At 40.1% G+C, this 17,821-nt stretch overlaps 1 protein-coding gene across 1 annotated transcript in view; it reads left to right on the top strand.

Moving 5' to 3' along the window:
* Pard3 (par-3 family cell polarity regulator) overlaps positions 1-17,821 on the top strand; it is a 535,997-nt gene that overhangs the window by 194,029 nt on the left and 324,147 nt on the right. The window contains exon 3 of the mRNA XM_051201603.1: positions 13,188-13,368. Coding sequence (XP_051057560.1) covers positions 13,188-13,368 — 181 coding nt within the window. The remainder of the gene's footprint in view (positions 1-13,187; positions 13,369-17,821) is intronic.

Below are 17,821 nucleotides of genomic sequence, written 5' to 3'. Positions count from 1 at the left end.
GTGTACCTTATCACCTGTAGTAGACACCAGGGCTGTGAAATCACTGGTCCAGCTCCTAAAAGAATGGAAGGAAATGCCCCGAATAGCTGACCTAGGTGTTGGAATTGAGTTTCTCAAGAGCCTCGCACATGTATTCTTGTGAACATAGAGTCCATAGGGTAACCTTGCTTGGTGTTCTACGCATTGACCTCTGTTTGCTTTAGAGAAATGTAAATTTTCTAAACTTAGATTTTATCACCAGTTTGAGGCTTCTCAGATGGTTAAGGCAGTGAGCCCTAGGGATCTGCTTGTCTCTACCTTCCCATTTCTGGCATTCTATATGTGTTCCAGCATGCCTGCTTTTTTTTTTTTACACTTGGGTACTAGAAGTGTAACTCAGGGCCTCATGCTCTTATGGCAAGCTCTTTACTGATGGTGCCATCTCTATAGCCCTAACCTTAGATTTTTCTTGGTGAACAATGCTGTAAAAGGTTACAGCCATGCTGCATGTTACTGAGTCCCTGGCCTCTCTTCAGACCCTGCTTGATGAGTTGACTGCAGGCAGTTGCTGTTTGTTCCTCTCCTATAGTCAGGGTGAGATGTCCATTTCTGTTGTGACTTTTCCTCTCGTGATTCGATATTTTCCTAAATGTGTTTTACTGTCTGACACATTTGAATCGGGTCAGTTCTGAAGTGGCAGCAATTTACAAACAGTGCTCTTTTCCTGAAGGAAAGTTCACAGCTTAATGGTTTGTTTATATGAGGCTTGCTCATATTTTTAGGCAAGCTTTATGCTAATTTTGAAATCAGGGTTGTGATATACAGTGGACCATTTACAACATTTTAAGCTGCGATTTCTTTTCCTTTTAGGTTAGTACTTGTTTTGTTGGTTTTGTTTTGTTTTTAAGGAGTCTTGCTGTAGACCAGGCTGGCTTTGAACTTCTAGCAATCCTTCTGCCTCTGCTTCCTGGGTGCTGGCATTACGGTGTAATCCCGCCAGCTCTGGTTTTGACTCTCTAGAGCGTATGAGTTTCTGTGGTAATTACAGACTGCAAGCATGCACCAGCAGGCATGACTTTGGGTTATCTCAAGTGACAACATAGGAGGTGCACACCTATCACCTCAAAGGAACCAAGTATTGACCATGGGCCGGGGACACAGATATAGGTTACCCTAATTGCCATGTTCCAATAAAGCAACTATTTCATTAAGTTTTTAATAGCAATAGATAAAGGCATAAATTGATGTTTTCCAAATTCACTGGTGAGAACATTAGGTAGTCAGGGTGCAGCCAGGTGGGAAGTCAGTGTTATAGGCCCCAGATTCTCTCTGTTTCCCTTTAGGTTGGTGGAAGCTTGAGAATCTGTACATTGTGAAAGGATTTACCTAAAAGGATGCTAGGTCATACCCAAAGGTGGGCAATGAATAGTTAGTAAGGGGGCTAAAGATAGTTCAAAATAATGTTCTTATTTCACTTGAAAATAATTTTTAATGTGTATATTTATGTGCTTGCTGTGCATATACGTGTGTGTCAGGGCCTATGCCTGTGTCTGTGGTGGCCGTAAGAAGCCACCACTCTCTGCCTTATTTCTTTCAGGCAGGTGTTCTCATTGAATAGAAGCTTGCTGTTTTTGATTAGGATGGCTGCATAGGTGGGGGCAGGGCTTCTGCCTGTCTCAGTCCTGTATCGTTGAGCTTCCAGAAACATATCACTACTCTCAGCTTTTTACATGGTTCCAGGGTACTTGAATTCATGTCTTCATGCTTGTACTCTTACCCACCGAGCCATCCCCCTGGCACCCCAAGATACTTTATAATTATGCTCTGGACCTGTAACATTTCAACCTCTCCAGTCAGTAAAGTTCTCACTAGCCATTCAGTCTTGTAGGTGACAAGTGTTTCCTGGAGCATTGGCTCACACCATGTAAACAAAGTTAATGGTTTTCATTGGGAGATACCTGGAAAATATTTCAGGGAGAGTAAAGGCCTTACCTATAGGTCTCTATATTTCTTTGAAAATATTTTTCTATACAGACCAATTGTCTCAGTGTTGGCAGTCTGTACAACTAGTATTAATTGTGCTGGAATTCTTGAATTTTAGTTTGCAGAGGCTTCAGCCAGATTCCAGGCTGAGAGACTCCTTTTCCTTCTCATATCCATGATATTACGTTAGTCTTCCTGGCTCTCTATTCTTCCTCTTAGCTTTTCTATAAGCTGAATGTCCAGTCACTGGTTTGTCCTTGGGTTTTCCTGGACCACCCACCCTGCTGAGAGTCTGAACCTCATGTGCCACTCCTACCTTTGTGTTGCTATCCACATCACATGTGCCAATCCTTTTAAGTAAGTCCGGGCTCTATATTTTCATAATTATACATTGTAATTGTCTTTTCACACCACTGCTTTTCTATTAGTCTAGGCTCTTCATTATTGGACTAACCAGCTATGAGTGTTTACCCTCCTGGTCTTTTCTCTGCGCCCCCTTGAAACCACCCACAGAATAAATGCCAATTAGATGGTGTGTCTTTAAGGACGTGCCAATCTTCAGGTTATAGGTTATAAGGCTTGGGTGCATTCCTGTCATCACACTGACGAGTCCCTTGAAACTTTCCCTAGAGTAATATAAGTTTATTAAGTACTTGCTGCTTGCAGTAACCAATCCATGCAATTTGCCATTATTAATACAAGGTCCCAGACTCCATTACTGAGCCCAGGTAGGTGAGGAAAATGCCCAGGCCCACACAGTACCTTCCAATCCCTTATTCACTTTGGGGAGTGAAACTCTCTCATGGATTCCAGGTCATCTTCTGGGACATTTTCTGTGAGACAGAAGGCAAGGTAGAGACTTCTTTTCCTCAGAATCAGTATTCTTTAGAATGTAGTTTCTGAATTCTTGTTCTTCGGCAAATTCTTTAGGTTCTATAGCATTTACCTTTTCAAGGAGTTGCAGTGCATCAAAGTGGCGTAAGCAACTGTGGGCTGGAGGGAGTACTTGTAAGCTATTTAGTTCTTTGTTTTTATCCATCACATATATGGGATGCTTGCAAGCTAACATTTTTTATGTTTTTACCCATCACATACATGTGGGAGAGAGGATTGGCACACAATTATTATTTACAGTGTGTTTACTTCTTAAAGTACTGCTAAACGGGTTGTACTAATGAAGAGTTGATTAAAATTTTTTATTATTTGGTTGCTTTTAGAATACATCTGCCAGATGATTAAAATGAGCCTAATTTAATCAGCATGGTACTGTACACCAGAGATAATTTAAGTTAATGTCAAGGACATCTTCATCTATCCTGTGGAAGACACTAAAACAATGAATCGAGCAACAAACACTTCAGAAAATGTTTGAAGCTTCCCATCTGTGCCCCAGTGGATATTTAAAACCCACACTCTGCTCTTTCCTTTTGTGTGCAAATTAAACTGAAAGCCATTCTGTAATGTAGCACGGGGCTTAGATTTTACAAAACACATTGATTGGACTTTGATAGTTTGCTAATATTGGCTCCTGTCTGTCAGCATGCACACTGACTTTCAGTACATGTCCTCTCCAACTTTCATTCAGAACTTTGAACAGAGTGTATGTTTTTGGTACATCTTTTGGACTTTGGAGTCTGGATCTACATGGTACTGGCTAATCTACACTCAATTGTCCTCCTGCTTCAGCCTCCTAAGCACTAGTAGTACAGACTTGCCACTCACTACCCTTGATTGGTGCATTTGAACTTGACAATAAACCATTTTTTCCTTTTCATCTTAGGTCACCCAATTTCTTTTTATCTGCCCATCTCCACATCTTAATAGAGTTGTGTGAATCCCCTTTATCCTTTGAAGCAGTTAAACTTCTCTTTATTTTCTGGTCATGCTTTTAGAGGGAGCTAAGTTGCCAGTGGGTGTCTTGTTCAAACAGTGAACTCTGCACTTGCAGGATTTACTGACTCCCAAGTGAATTTCCCATATACATGGCAGGTTGCCTTGGAAACAGGCTGGTTTCTGCACTGACACTACTGTCTTGTATTGAGTGCAGGATGATGCTCTGCTGATGTCTGTTGCTTCATCACAGGCCTGACACAGAGTCTAGATGTTTCTGTGACTTGGTCCTTATGACTGACTAGCTCAACAACAGCCACATTCTCCTTCCTACTTCTTCTGCTTTTAAACACAGCCTCTATAACTTGGAACTAAGTGATTCTTCAGAGTTCTAATTTTGGGTGGAAAGTTTTTGATCATTGATTGCCAAAAACCAAAGTTATAAAGTTCACAAGACTTGACTGGCAGGAAATTTTCATGACTTATCTCCATCTTCCTTTACTTATGTTCCTGAATAGACTGTAGATTCCATGGAAGTCACCTTGCTCTCAGAGACCCCTGGTCCAAACACCAGCACAGCCTGCCAAGTGCAGCTTCCAGGGAGAACTCCGTGGTGAGGTGAAAAGGGAATTGTCCTCACAAAGTGATACAGGAAGCCTTGGCTCAGTGCTCTTCTCTAGTCTAAAAAGTAAAAGGAATAAAGCAAATGTTCCTAGTTAAGGATCTCAGTTTTGGTTTTGTAATCTCTTGAAAGAGAGACAGGGTGCTTAGGGGTAGAGGGAGACAGCCCAGAATTCTTTTCAGAAACCTCTGCTGAGGGAAAGTGGGGACCTTCGCTTCAGTCAAGAAAAGAATTTCAGGGTGATAGTGTAAAAACAGATTGGAGTTTGTTGAGAAAATGACTTAATGTTTGAAATCTTTAAGAAAAGGCTGGCTTACAGATTGAAGCATGAGCAATGAGAGGCAGACTCATGGAAAGGACAATATATGGCACATCTGCACCTGTCCTTCTTTAGACAGCCATATTTTAGAGTCTTAACAATAACTTTGTATGTGATTTTGTTGGCCTTTGAATTACATTGTCCAAAGGATTGGAAAGGCTAAATAATAATGTTTAGGTACACACTATAATGTAGAGAATTCTCCTTCAGTGAATTAGATTGTGAGGTCTACATTATACAATACAATATATAATACAATCAGATTGCATTATACATGTTACAAATGAGTAAAGAATTCACATGAAAGAAATAGTTTTAGAAAAGTCACATGCATTCTTCCTACACTTAGGTTACAAAGAAGGAAGAAATGTTTTGACTGGAAACATGGTCCAAAGTCTTGTTTGTGGATGAATATATACTGATGAGGTTGAACATGAAAGTCACACATTTAGCCTTCTACATGGTTCTCTTGTTGTTCTGATACTCTTTTTTGTTGCCTCTCTTAGTAACAGGAGAATTGTTTCTGCCAACACTTGTTCAGTTGTACCCCAGAGTAGGAGTCTTTCTTTCATATTTCTGGATTGTCTCAGTGTTGTAGAGATAGGGGTGTTGTCCTACCTGGGATGCATTGTTAATTTACGTGCATTTTCTTCTGAAAGTTCAGTAATGTCAAGACAGGGATTATAGATGTTGGAAGTATGTCTTGGAGAGGGTCTCAAGAAGCTCTGTGTGTGTGTGTGTGTGTGTGTGTGTGTGTGTGTGATTATCCTGAGGTAAGTTAGATTAATAGCATAGCTTGTACTGTCCCCAACACAGACTAGCATTGGTTCTGATGTATTCTTTTCCTATTGCCCAGCTTGTTGACTAATTGAATTTTTAATGAATTGCTTTCCACTCTTCCCTCTCCCTCCCTTCTGCGTTCCACGATTAACACCAAGCCACACTATCATGAAGTTGGTATTGTTTGCAATTATTTTGATGGCCATCAAATACAGTCATTAAGTTTTAGGTGGTGGTCTCAAAGTTTCATTGATTGGTATGAGGATTATTGCCTTTTGCTAATCAAGAGACTCCTAGCTAGAGACTTTTAGAATCCACAGACTATGGCCCATTGGGTCTGTTGTTGGTGTGGGAGGCATTATAGGCAGGGAGATTAAGAACTCGGGCTACTGGAAGTCCAGTAGATTTGACTTACAGTCATTCTCACTTTACTGAATCTCTGAACACCCCATTTCCCTGATCTTCAGTTTCCTTTTCTGTTAAGGAGAACTGTTACACCCCACAGGAGATTTGAGCTTTGTCTCCTGGTTATACATTGATCTGAGCATTTTATTTTTTTTCTCTAGAAGGGTTCTTAACCCCTTCTGTGCTCTTCCTTTTCTGTGATCCTTAAAAACAAAAACCTTTTTTTTTTGTGTGTGTGTATGTGTAGAACCTAAACATACCAATTGAGGTTGTCCTTGTTCTTTTGTATTTACAATGTATATACACTATCATGATATAATTTGGTGAGGACTACCAGTTATGTGCTTGGTATGTTCTTTACATGTCACCATTAGGTTCTTCTTTCTGCCAGGAAACATCACTTATAAGCCAGTGGCTTCATGTGGTGTGTGCTTATTTACATACAATTATGGATGGCAGAGAGGTGACCTTAGTCTTCCCAGGAATGTCACAGAGTTAGTAGAGCCACATCCCTCACTGGCAGTTGTGAATAATAATAATAATAATAATAATAATAATAATAATAATAATAATAATAGCCCATAGATGCTTTTAGCAGTCATTGGCTCACAGCTCTCACTCTTAATCTTAAGAGCCAGTGGCCAGTATCTCTGTGCATCCTCACAGATCTCCAGCTAAAGCCAGGGCAGATTTTCTAGAGTTTCACACTTCTTTGGTTAGATAGGGATTGTAAGGTTACCTGGATTAGCTGTCTGTTTCCTGGTCAATAACCTGCATCCTAATGTCATTGGTGACATTAACTACTCTGTGAGATGTGGACATGGATAGTTTTGGTGGGAGGCCATTGTTCTGCCTGTTGTAATGATCATCCTCTTTCCAACTAAGGAAGCCTTTAGAGATAAGAAGAGGCCTATAATGTACAAGCTGCCCTCTGAAGAAACCTGGGCTGGTTGCTCTTAAGTATGTTGTTTTGCTTTTGGCCATTCTGCTTTTGGCCACTCTGGTCCATGCGCTTGTGGACTTTCTGCTCATTATTTTACCCATCAGAGTTATTTGCACCATGTCCTGGAGTTTCTTGGAGTTAAAGCGACTTGACCTGCAGTAAGTGGGAAATGTATAGCATTGGATAGGATATGCTTACATTTGGCTTATCCCGTTATTATCCTAATTCAGCCTGTCTTTCCCCCCATCATACTTGTCAGATGCAAGGAACAGAAAAGAGAGTAGCTAATAGCTATTGTGAGTGAACCGTTGGAACTGAAGAGATGGCTTAGTAGTTAAGAACAGGTACTGTTCTTGCATAGGACCCCATTTCAACTCCTTGAACCCATACTAGGAGGCCCACAGCCCCCTGTGACTCCACATATGGGGGAATCTAACACTCTCTTCTGGCCTCTTAAGGGCATCTCTACTCTTGTTCCCACCCCCACTCCAGACATGCATAATTTAAAAAATTTGAAAGTAAATCTTAAAGAATGATTTGGTTCATGGATGGTGAAGATTCCATCTGTTAAAATATGGAGTCGAGTCATGTCTTAGAAACTTAAATTTATTTTTTTTTTTTTACTTTTTGAAGAGCATGCAGGGAGTTTGAATCTGTGGAATTTCTATGGAGGTCTCGTTTTCTTTTGCTGTGTTTCTATATGTATTCTTGTAGAGTAGCTTTTCTAAAATTATAAATCTTTCCCAATTTAACACAAAATTACTTCATATCTGCACCTGGCACTTAAAGTTTGGTTTAAAAGAAAGCTGTAAAATTGTATGTTATTGGCATATTGAAAATCACCAACTGTGATTCTACCACTGAAATTCACATAGCATTTATTCACAACACAGTCCAGATTTCTTAATCCTGTGTTTTCTCAAAATGCTGGAGATAATTATTGAAACTAATATACGTGTATAAGCACTTCCATGTTTGGCATTTAAAGACTTGTCATTTTCCATCTCCATTTCCAGTAGGCAGAAAGGATTTGATTCTTAAAAAGACCTCATAGTTAATAACAAACTTGAATTTCAATTATTTCCAATTAAACACTAAAATGTCAAAATTTGATAGCTTAAAAATACATCTTAAACCATACAGCTTGTACAAAATGTGGTATTTAAATTGTTTTAGAAATCCCGTGTTCTGATGAACAACTAACTCAACATTGGTGTTGTAGCTTAATAGGGTTACAAATATACCTTGAGTGTCTTTATTTGGATTGAAACCTTACAGTTGGATGGTAGCAGAAAGAGGCATCCCTGGTGTGGAGGGTCATAAAGGTAACCCCACATACCAGATTGGATCTGTTGCCTATTTTTATAGTTTTATTCAAACAGTGCCATGTTCATTTTTTTTATGCTGCTCTCATGTTATCAGAGCAGAGTAGAATCATGGCAGATACCATTTGGAGCATAGCTGCAGAAGAATTTATCACTTTTCAGAAAGAGTACGCTGATCTCTTTGACATGAGATTTCTGTGCCCTCAGTACAGGGGCATCTACTAGTCATGCTAGGTGAACAGGACTTGATGACATTTTCTGAAAACTTGGAAGTACAATCACAAACATTTTCCTTGTTTTTGTAGCTGTTAAGTATATCATTTTCACTGCTTATTACAAGGTGGAGTGACACAAGTTTTCACTCCACTTTGCATTGTTCTTGCCACGTAACATCCCACTGGATCAATCAGTTAATTACCTATTATATCCCAGCAGAGTTCCACTTTTCCTGATTCTTTGTATGCCTCTGTGACATGATGATAGAAGTAGTATTTCGTCAAGGTGACAAAGGTGTCTAAAAAAATGAGGAAATGCTGCTCATATTTTTGTGAATGTGCCTTCTGTCTTTTAATGACAGATTGTGGACATTGTAAAACCTCAACAGGGTGTTAGGACAAGTGGTTCCTTTCGGCTACAGACATGGTTCTCCCATTCCTGGAGTGCTGCTGAGCTGCTGGACAGCTTGGTAGAGCTCAAAGAACTGTACTGTTATGAGAGGAGCCAGAGGGAAATCTTTCACAGTACTTTGTCACTACCCATAACAATAGAAACTTCACTTTATTTGAGATAATTATAATTTTCAGAAAAGTTGGGAGATAGCTACCAGAGCCCTACAGTAGCTCCTTAACCTCTGTATCATCTATAATCAGAGGCAACTATTGTCACTATAAACCAGCCTGCTGCTTACATGTCAGCTGATTTTCAAAGTTCATTTGGATCTTGCCCCTCTCGGTTAGAATCTTTTCTGGCCCTATACCTATGGGGAGTCCTATCACACAGATTTCTTGTTTTTCAGAATCAGAGTAATCTGTGTTTTGTGGAATGTCCTTTAATTTAAGGTTTATCTGATAGTTTATGACGAGTTGAAGTGACACCTGTTTGGCAGAAACAGCAGCCACATAATTGGTATTCTCTTCTTGGGGCTGGCGTTCTTATTTCTGCTGATATTATGTATTGAGAGTTGTGCCTGCCAACTTTCACTACTGCAGAGTTAACTTACCTTTCTTCCTTTGGTTGAAACATATAATATGGGACACCTTCAAGACAGGCAAGTGCATTGGTTCTATTTCTATTCTGTCCATCAACTTTGACATCCATTGGTAGGTTTTATCTGTAACAATTATTTCTGTGGATTTCCTAATCATAACTTTTATTTCCAGTATTCCTTATTCATTCATTGTTATTTATCTATTCATTTATTTTTGAGACTTGATCTTCTATAGCCCACACTGGTCTTCAACTTACTTTGTAACCCAGGATAATTGCCTTTTGAGATAGGCAATTATCCCCTTCTCTTTATATTCTTGCCTGTTAATATTGACATGTCTTGTTAGATTTTCTGTGACAATTATTTTTATGAGTGTTCCCAATGATAACTTATATTCTATTGTTTCTTATTCATTTATTCATTCATTTATCTATTTGTTTCTGTGTAAGACAGTTTCACATAGCCCAGACCAATCTCCAACTTGCCATATAGCCAAGGATGACTTTGAATCTGATTCTCCTGCTTCTACTTCCCAAATGCTGGGATTATGTGCTTTTGCCCCAATGTCTGGTTTATGCAATTCTAGTTTCATTCCTAGGGCCATTGAGCCTTCTAGGCAGACCATTTACCAAATAAGCCACACCCCAACCCCACTACTGTCTTCATTATTTGGATGCTACAGTGGAAGACATCTGTCAGTTTTTTGCCATTATTTAAGCCACCACACATTCACAGATATGTTGTTTATTTTGCAGTTATAACCTCCTGGTATAATTATTTATTTGACCATAAGCTGTCCCAGCTTTGGTTGTGGGGATAGAGGGAACCAAGGTTATATCTGCTTCCCTTTGATGTGCCTATCAGCATCACTGGGCATTCACACTCATGTGTGTTTTATTTGTTCCAATTTAATCTTCTGTTTTTTCAAAATGCCTTGGCATATTAGTGAATGACATTAGAAACCTACGTCTGGACATGAGGTGTGCTCACTGATTCTGGGTGCCATTCCTTCTAGTGCTGGGATAGCTCAGAATAGGGCTAGGTCATTTATTTGTCTCCTCCTGGTATCAACATTCACCAACACCATCGGTTTGCATACTTGTACACCTGTATCCATACACCACAGCATGCTTTTACTAACAGGCTGCCCATTAGACTACAGTAGATCTGGGAATTTTTGTGGTCTCGGGTGAGATCATAGCATAATGCTTTTCTCATTTGTTGGTATAAAAGAACCTACTTCATTGCCAGTCATGTAAAATTATAGTAATAAATTATACATAGTACATTTTATCATTATTGTATAGTATATTAATGTTCAGTATGCCTTCCTATGCCAACAATGGCCTCATATATCTGGTGCATACAGTGTTATTGATTAATAGCCTCATCTAGTGATTGGCCTATTCATCCAGGTCAGTCAGTGTAAGTATTCTCTGGGATTCTTATGGTGTTATACCAGCAGTAAAATAGTATTGCTCAGGGTAGCTTATTCACAGCAGCCATAAGTTTGTGCTGAGCCCCAATTCCAGTCTAACACCACAGAGCTCATTACAGCATCTCCTTTTCTGTAACTGCTGTTTCTGACAGTAAGAATATTAGCTTTCACCGTCCAAAATATTTTCACTTTTTTGTTCATTCCTGATATGTGCGTTTGTGGGAGTTGCATGTACGAAGCAAATATGGTATTTGCATGACTCTTATTTTATATTTAGCTTTATGTTAAATAATGGAAACAGTGTTTCTGCCCCCCCCCCCCCCAGTGAATCTTGATGGTTTCTGTTTGGTATGGTCATGTATTTGTTTGTAGAATGGTCAGGATTGTCTGTGCCATTGTTATGTCCTCAGTATCTCTGCCTCATGTTGCCACCCTTTTTAATTTCAGTTAGTAATTTGTGTTTTAGGTAATGAATCACAATTCTGCTTTTGACAGGCAGAGCTATTCAGAAGTATGTCCTTTCCTCCTGTTGCCATCATCAATTCCCATTCGCTCTTTTAATCAAACTCATTCCTGTAAATGACTCATTTTACTAGTCCTTAAGTTTTATGCAGCAACAAGGAGATCATATATCTTTTAATATCCTTTTTCTTCATATGTGACGTATAGCATATATAGTGTATAATCAAGTTCACACATAGATACACACATGCACACAACACACAGATACGTACACACAGACCCACATGCATACAACACAGAGATACAGACACACATGCACACAACATAGATACATACATACAGACACACATGCATACAACACACAGATACATAAACACAGACACACATGCATACGACATAGAGATACAGACACACACACACACACAACACAGATACATACACAGACACACATGCATACAACACACAGATACATACACACAGACCTACATGCATACAACACACAGATACATACACACAGACACACATGCACACAACACAGATACATACACACAGACACACATACGCACAACACACAGATACATACACACAGACCCACATGCATACAACACAGAGATACATACACACAGACACACATGCGCACAACACACAGATACATACACACAGACCCACATGCATACAACACAGAGATACAGACACACATGCACACAACACAGATACAGACACACAGACACACATGCATACAACGCACAGATACATAAACACAGACCCACATGCATACAACACACAGATACATACACACAGACCCACATGCATACAACACACAGATACATACACACAGACACACATGCACACAACACAGATACATATACACAGATACACATGCACACAACACATGCACACACACACACACACACACACACACACGTGTCTGGGGCTGAAGCTTAATTGCTAGAGTATCTGCCTAGCATGTAGGAGGGCCTGAGTTCACTCTCCAGCATCCCAGAAAACTGGGTGTGGTGGCTCAGTCCTATAATCTCAGTACTTGGGAAATGGAGTGTTGTAAGAGATGATGGGAGCTGTCATTCTGTAAATATGTTTCTCATACTGGTTAATGAATAAAGCACTGTTGGCCAATAGGAAAGGAAGATAGGCGGGACTAGGAGACAAGAAGGATTTGAGGAAGTAGTAGGGAGGAGTCAGCATGTAGAGACTGGAGACAACAGAGGTCCTGGCCCACTCTTCGGTAAGATGAGACCACATGGATATACTTAAATTAATAGAAATGGGTTCATACTTAAGACAGAGCTAGCCAATAAGAAACTAGTAACTGGCTAACAGAATTATATCTAATACAGTCTCTGTATGTTTTTGGGGGCAGGCATGGCAGTGGGCCCAGCAGCGGGGAAAAACTATTGGTAACAGGGTGTGAAGGCAAAAAGATCAGAACTGAAACATCAACCCTGGACATAGCAAGTTGTAGGCCAGTCTGGGTGACCTGTGATTCTTATCTTAAAGGGTAACAAAGAAAGAAGGAAAAGATGAAATATATCTATACATGCATGTACTTGGGTTTTCTTGTACTTTGCATCACATCCTGTGTATAAAAAGAATTTAAACTCACTCCTACCCTAACATTCTGGAATGTCACTGTGTCTTACAGTGTTTTACCCATGGAATTTTAGATACAAAACCTACTTCCTAGAAATGTATGTGTGAATGGTGCATCAGGCCTCAGGGAGACAATGCTTTACTGAGGTCTTGCTTCCTTTAACGCTGGCATTCTTGGAAACATTGCTGTCAGTATTTTCTCCTATGATTGTCTCAATATGGTGGAGTATTTGGTAGTTATTTGAATGCCCTTATTCACAAGTGCCCCTTTGTCTGTTATTTCCAGTTGGTAGCAGTGTTTGATGAGCAGGACCCTCACCATGGAGGAGATGGTACCAGCGCCAGCTCCACGGGAACCCAGAGCCCAGAGATATTCGGTAGTGAGCTGGGCACCAACAATGCTTCTGCTTTTCAGCCTTATCAAGCCACAAGTGAAATTGAGGTCACGCCTTCAGTCCTTCGGGCAAGTAAGTGAGAACTTTCTGTTTGCTGCATATTTCATCTTAATTTTCTCTCTGCTTCTACAAATGGAGTTCTTTGTGGGTGTCAGACATTGGATACATTTTGAAGCTGGGCCTGTATCTTTTACCCAAGAAGTCAGTGGTTATGTTGCTCCCTAAGGGTAATGAAGACAGATTGCCAATAAGCTACCCTGCACTGTCTTTATGGGTAGAAATAACCAAAGGCTTCTCACAGTCCATTCAGTTGTAGCCGTGACTCACAGAACTTGTATTTCATGTGAATAGCCAATAAGGAAGAGAATGACACAGTGAAGTCTCTGGTGGAGTTTTAGGGGAGAAGGAACTAGAGGCACAGAGTCTGTGAGGAGTAATCTTCCCCCTGGAACTCCAGTTTCAGGACATTTGTTTGAAGGATTCCATAACCAGTTCCGGAAATTTTACTCGGGAAAGTGAAATATTTGTGCTAGAAATAATACTTGTTTGTAAAATTTCATAGCTGAGCCATTGTTATCTGTGAAAAGATGTTCAGGTGATTTATCATGTAGGTAAAGCATGCTGACATATGCCTATAATCCTGCTGTCACGGGGCTGAGGAAGGAACACTTTGAGCTGGGTCATAACGGGACCCTGTCTCACGCACATTCCTGCCCAAATGAAATAAATACGTTTTTTATGCTCAATTATCTTAAGGCCTCTCTGTTTAAGGTCTTTTTTTTTTTTTTTTGGTCAGAATGAATACCTGGTCTTGTGTGGTTTTACTGAGTGACAGTTTCTTTGCCCTATTTATTTTTAAAGTCTATTTTTATGTGTTCTTTGGCACTTTCATACATGTTTACAATACAACCAGTAATATGTAATCCTTAGTTCTTTCCATTCTCCACTCCTCCTTACCCTCAACCTCAGCAACATCCCACAGTCATGTTCCTTGGCCATTCCTCTTCCTTTGTTCCCTCCTCCTTCCTCTCCCTCTATCCTCTCTCCCAACTCTTTCCTTCTTATTCTCCCCCTCTTCCTCTCCCTCTCTAAGTACAGAGTCCAGTTAATGCTGCCTGCGGGAATGTTGATCTTCCGCAGGTCTTGTGCAAGCAGTCACAATTGTGGGGAGTTTATGTGTACTATGGCCAGGTCATATCCTGAGCTTATGTTTTACATCACTTCTCTTCATTTTCTAGCCCTCAGTCCTTCCCAGTTCATGTTTATTGCACTACTATAAATCTGTGCATTGGGGCTGGAAATACAACTCACTGGGATGTCATGTGCCTAGCGTATGTTAGGCCCTGAATTCAGTTACCAGCATGAACAAAACATGCATACAAGGAAAACAAGAAAGCACACCAAGTTAACATTGAACAAGTCTTACATATAGGAGTAGAGGTCCTGAAAGGTACACTGTGGGATGTGCTAGGAGAGTGATGGGTTACAGAATCATATCTGCATGTAGAACAATGCTAAGCAATTCCTTCAACTGTGCATATGCTCTGAACCACAGGAGACCCAGGTACAATGAAGATGTCTTTAGGGTTGGAAAAGAAAAGTTTGTTCCACCTCCCCTTTGCTGAGGACATTCCCAAATAACTGCCCCTTTTGCCTCCCTGCTTGCTTGAGATATATATTGTTTTTCCCTTCTTGACCATTTCTTCATTACAGTTTGTGCATATATAAGCAAATATATTTTAAACCAAGTTAAGCAATTGGGAGCAGCATTTGGTCACGTCAAGGATATGTTATCTAAACAGTCCTCAGCTAGATGTGTTGGTGTGCTTTCATCATCTGGCATTTAGGAAGTAGAGGCAAGAGTATCAAGAGTTCGGGATCAGTCATGTCTATGTAACAAGTTTGAGACCTTTATGGAACTAACTGAGGCCCTATGTGTTCATGTGAATGCTATATACATGTGGAGGCATGTGCCATAGCACACATACATAGGTGTGAGAACAGCTTCCTGGAGTTTGTTTTCTCTGTCACCTTCATGTGGGTTTTTGGAATTGCACTCATTTCATCAGGCTCACATAGTAAGTGCTGTCAAGGCTCAGCTGTTCAGGCTAGCCTGCCTTTCCCCTTTTTTGATCTCAGTTTTTTTCTTATCTAAGAATATAGAGATCTATTTAAAAATTTGTTCAAAGATAGACAAGACAAGGATCTTTGGTTTAGAGATCTAGCCTTTAACATTTAGCTGATATTAGCATGCAAGTTTTTTTTTGTGTGTGTGTGTAGATCTGATTTAAATATACATTGAAACTACTATTCTATTGTATTTCCTTTTGAGTTGTTAGAGCATGGCATACAAATGCTATTCTCAGAATTTCAAGTAATTTCCTCTTTTTCTGAGTAAGCTCTATTCAACATCCATAGCCCTTCCAGTTTTGTTGTGGACGCAATCTGATTATTACATGTTGACAAGGTCATATATCTATTAATTGGTCTGGAGATGGGATACAAAATTGCTGTAATTATTGTAATTTTCTAGCTAATTGCAGGGTTGGTAGTGAATATTTTACTTCTGCATAATGAAAACCAGTATGCCATCAGAAGTTGTTTTATAGGGTATGAGACATTTTGTTTTATATCTTTGGTGATTTTTGCCCAACACGTATCGATCCATCCCAGATGCCACCATGCTCATGGGCTCAGGGTGAGTGGTTCTTAGACTCTCTCCATTCTGCTTGTCGCACCACTGTCATTGTTTGTTTATAAATCAGAGCATTCTCCTTTCAGGCTTATAACAAAGGTTGGATGATCCGCAGCAATGGGAAGAGGACCCTGCTGCCTCTTATTTTAACCTGTGACCTGCTTCAGATACTCCTTGACATTTTAAAGAAGTAGATTCTTTTGGTTTATGGGTTATGCTTTTGAGTTAAGAATGACGTTAGTTATTGGTGCACTTGCTTGTTGTTATCATATGGGCTTATATAACATGCTTGCTCTTATACTGGTGCTTTACTGAAGCTAGGCTGGCTTCCCCCACTGAAAGCAAAATTGACATTTTAAGAATATTGATATGTACATAAGGTGATTGGGTTTCTGAGGTGTGGGGGAGAGGGTGCTGTGTTAACAAAGGGCTTTTAGGAGCTCACGATAGAGATAGTAAGAGAAGGATGATGCCTGTTCCCTGCTGAAATATAAACTGAAGGAGCAGGTGAAAATTGCCAAACCTAATGAGCAATTTGGCAGATAAGACAGGCTGTCAGGCAGTGGCAGCTAGCTGCGTGCACCACATTGTTTGTTCCAAAGGATGACGTTTAAATACCACAAGGAAAAATTATCTTTTCCTAGTGATACTTGGCATCTCAAAGAATTGTGCTTCATTTTTCAGATTTCAAATTTACTATCAGCAATCAATGTATGATAATTTAGGTTGTATTTTTGTATTTGCTTGATCATATGCTTCATCTATAAGAAATGAATAAAATACATTTGCCCACTTTAGAACCCAAGACATATCACATACAGGGAAGACAGAGGTGGTCACTACTTCATTGGATGGCAGTCTCTCATCTGTGGTCATCCCGCTGATACTCCCCAAAGTCACATTGGAGCCTTATCTGGGTACGGTGCTGTGGGTACCCAGGGAGTACCTAGACATGTACACATGGGCCAACTCCTCCCCTCCGAGGCTACAGACACTGTTTGTAGGGCATTTGAAGATCACAGGCTTTTTAAACTTGCAGCTCATAGGAAAATTCTCACATCACTTTTCCTATTTGTGCCACTTGGTATCAGGCTTGGTGAGTTAAAATAATGGTACAACCATAGCTTAGGTCTTTAAATCTAAGCAAAGAAGCATTGTTGGTAATGTATGGTGGCACACATTGCTAACACCCACAAACATCTTTGTTGATTCATTACTCCATTTCCAACTCTTGATTCGAATTTGCCTTTGCATTTCCTGGCTGCCATCAGTTTTTCTTAGGTGTTTCTTTAGTAGGATGAATATTAGAGTTTTGCTTTTATTTATGTCTGTGAGAAGCAGCTTTTCTTGTTGCTTCGTTCTAGGGTTCAAACCCACAGCCTGTACATTCTTAGCATGTGCTCTCTCATGGAGCTACTCTCCAGTCTCAGAGCATTTAAGTTATAACACACACACACACACACACACACACACACACACACACACACACACACACCTCTAACACACACACATCCCTACCTTAACGTATGTAAAGATATTTTCAGTGTGTGTGATCCACAGCCCAGTAGCCTAAGAAATACTGTCTTGTTGAGAGTTTGTGTGCCCCACATACACACATGTAAACTTTGGCCTTGCAGACCATCCTGGTTCCCATCAGGGCAGAGTGACCTGGTGGGATCTTGGTCATGATTGGGCTCTTCATGATCCCGACAAGTATTCCTGAGATGAACCATTGCTTTTGGAATTCGAGGCAAACCATGTAGAACTGAACCTTTACAGAAAGCTCTCTCTTTCCACGTCTGTTGCAGGGGAGCATGTTCCCAGATGCAT

This window comes from Phodopus roborovskii, unplaced genomic scaffold (assembly GCF_943737965.1).
Source record: "Phodopus roborovskii unplaced genomic scaffold, PHOROB, whole genome shotgun sequence".
NCBI lineage: Eukaryota > Metazoa > Chordata > Mammalia > Rodentia > Cricetidae > Phodopus > Phodopus roborovskii.
This window is presented reverse-complemented; position numbering and strand designations above follow the sequence as displayed.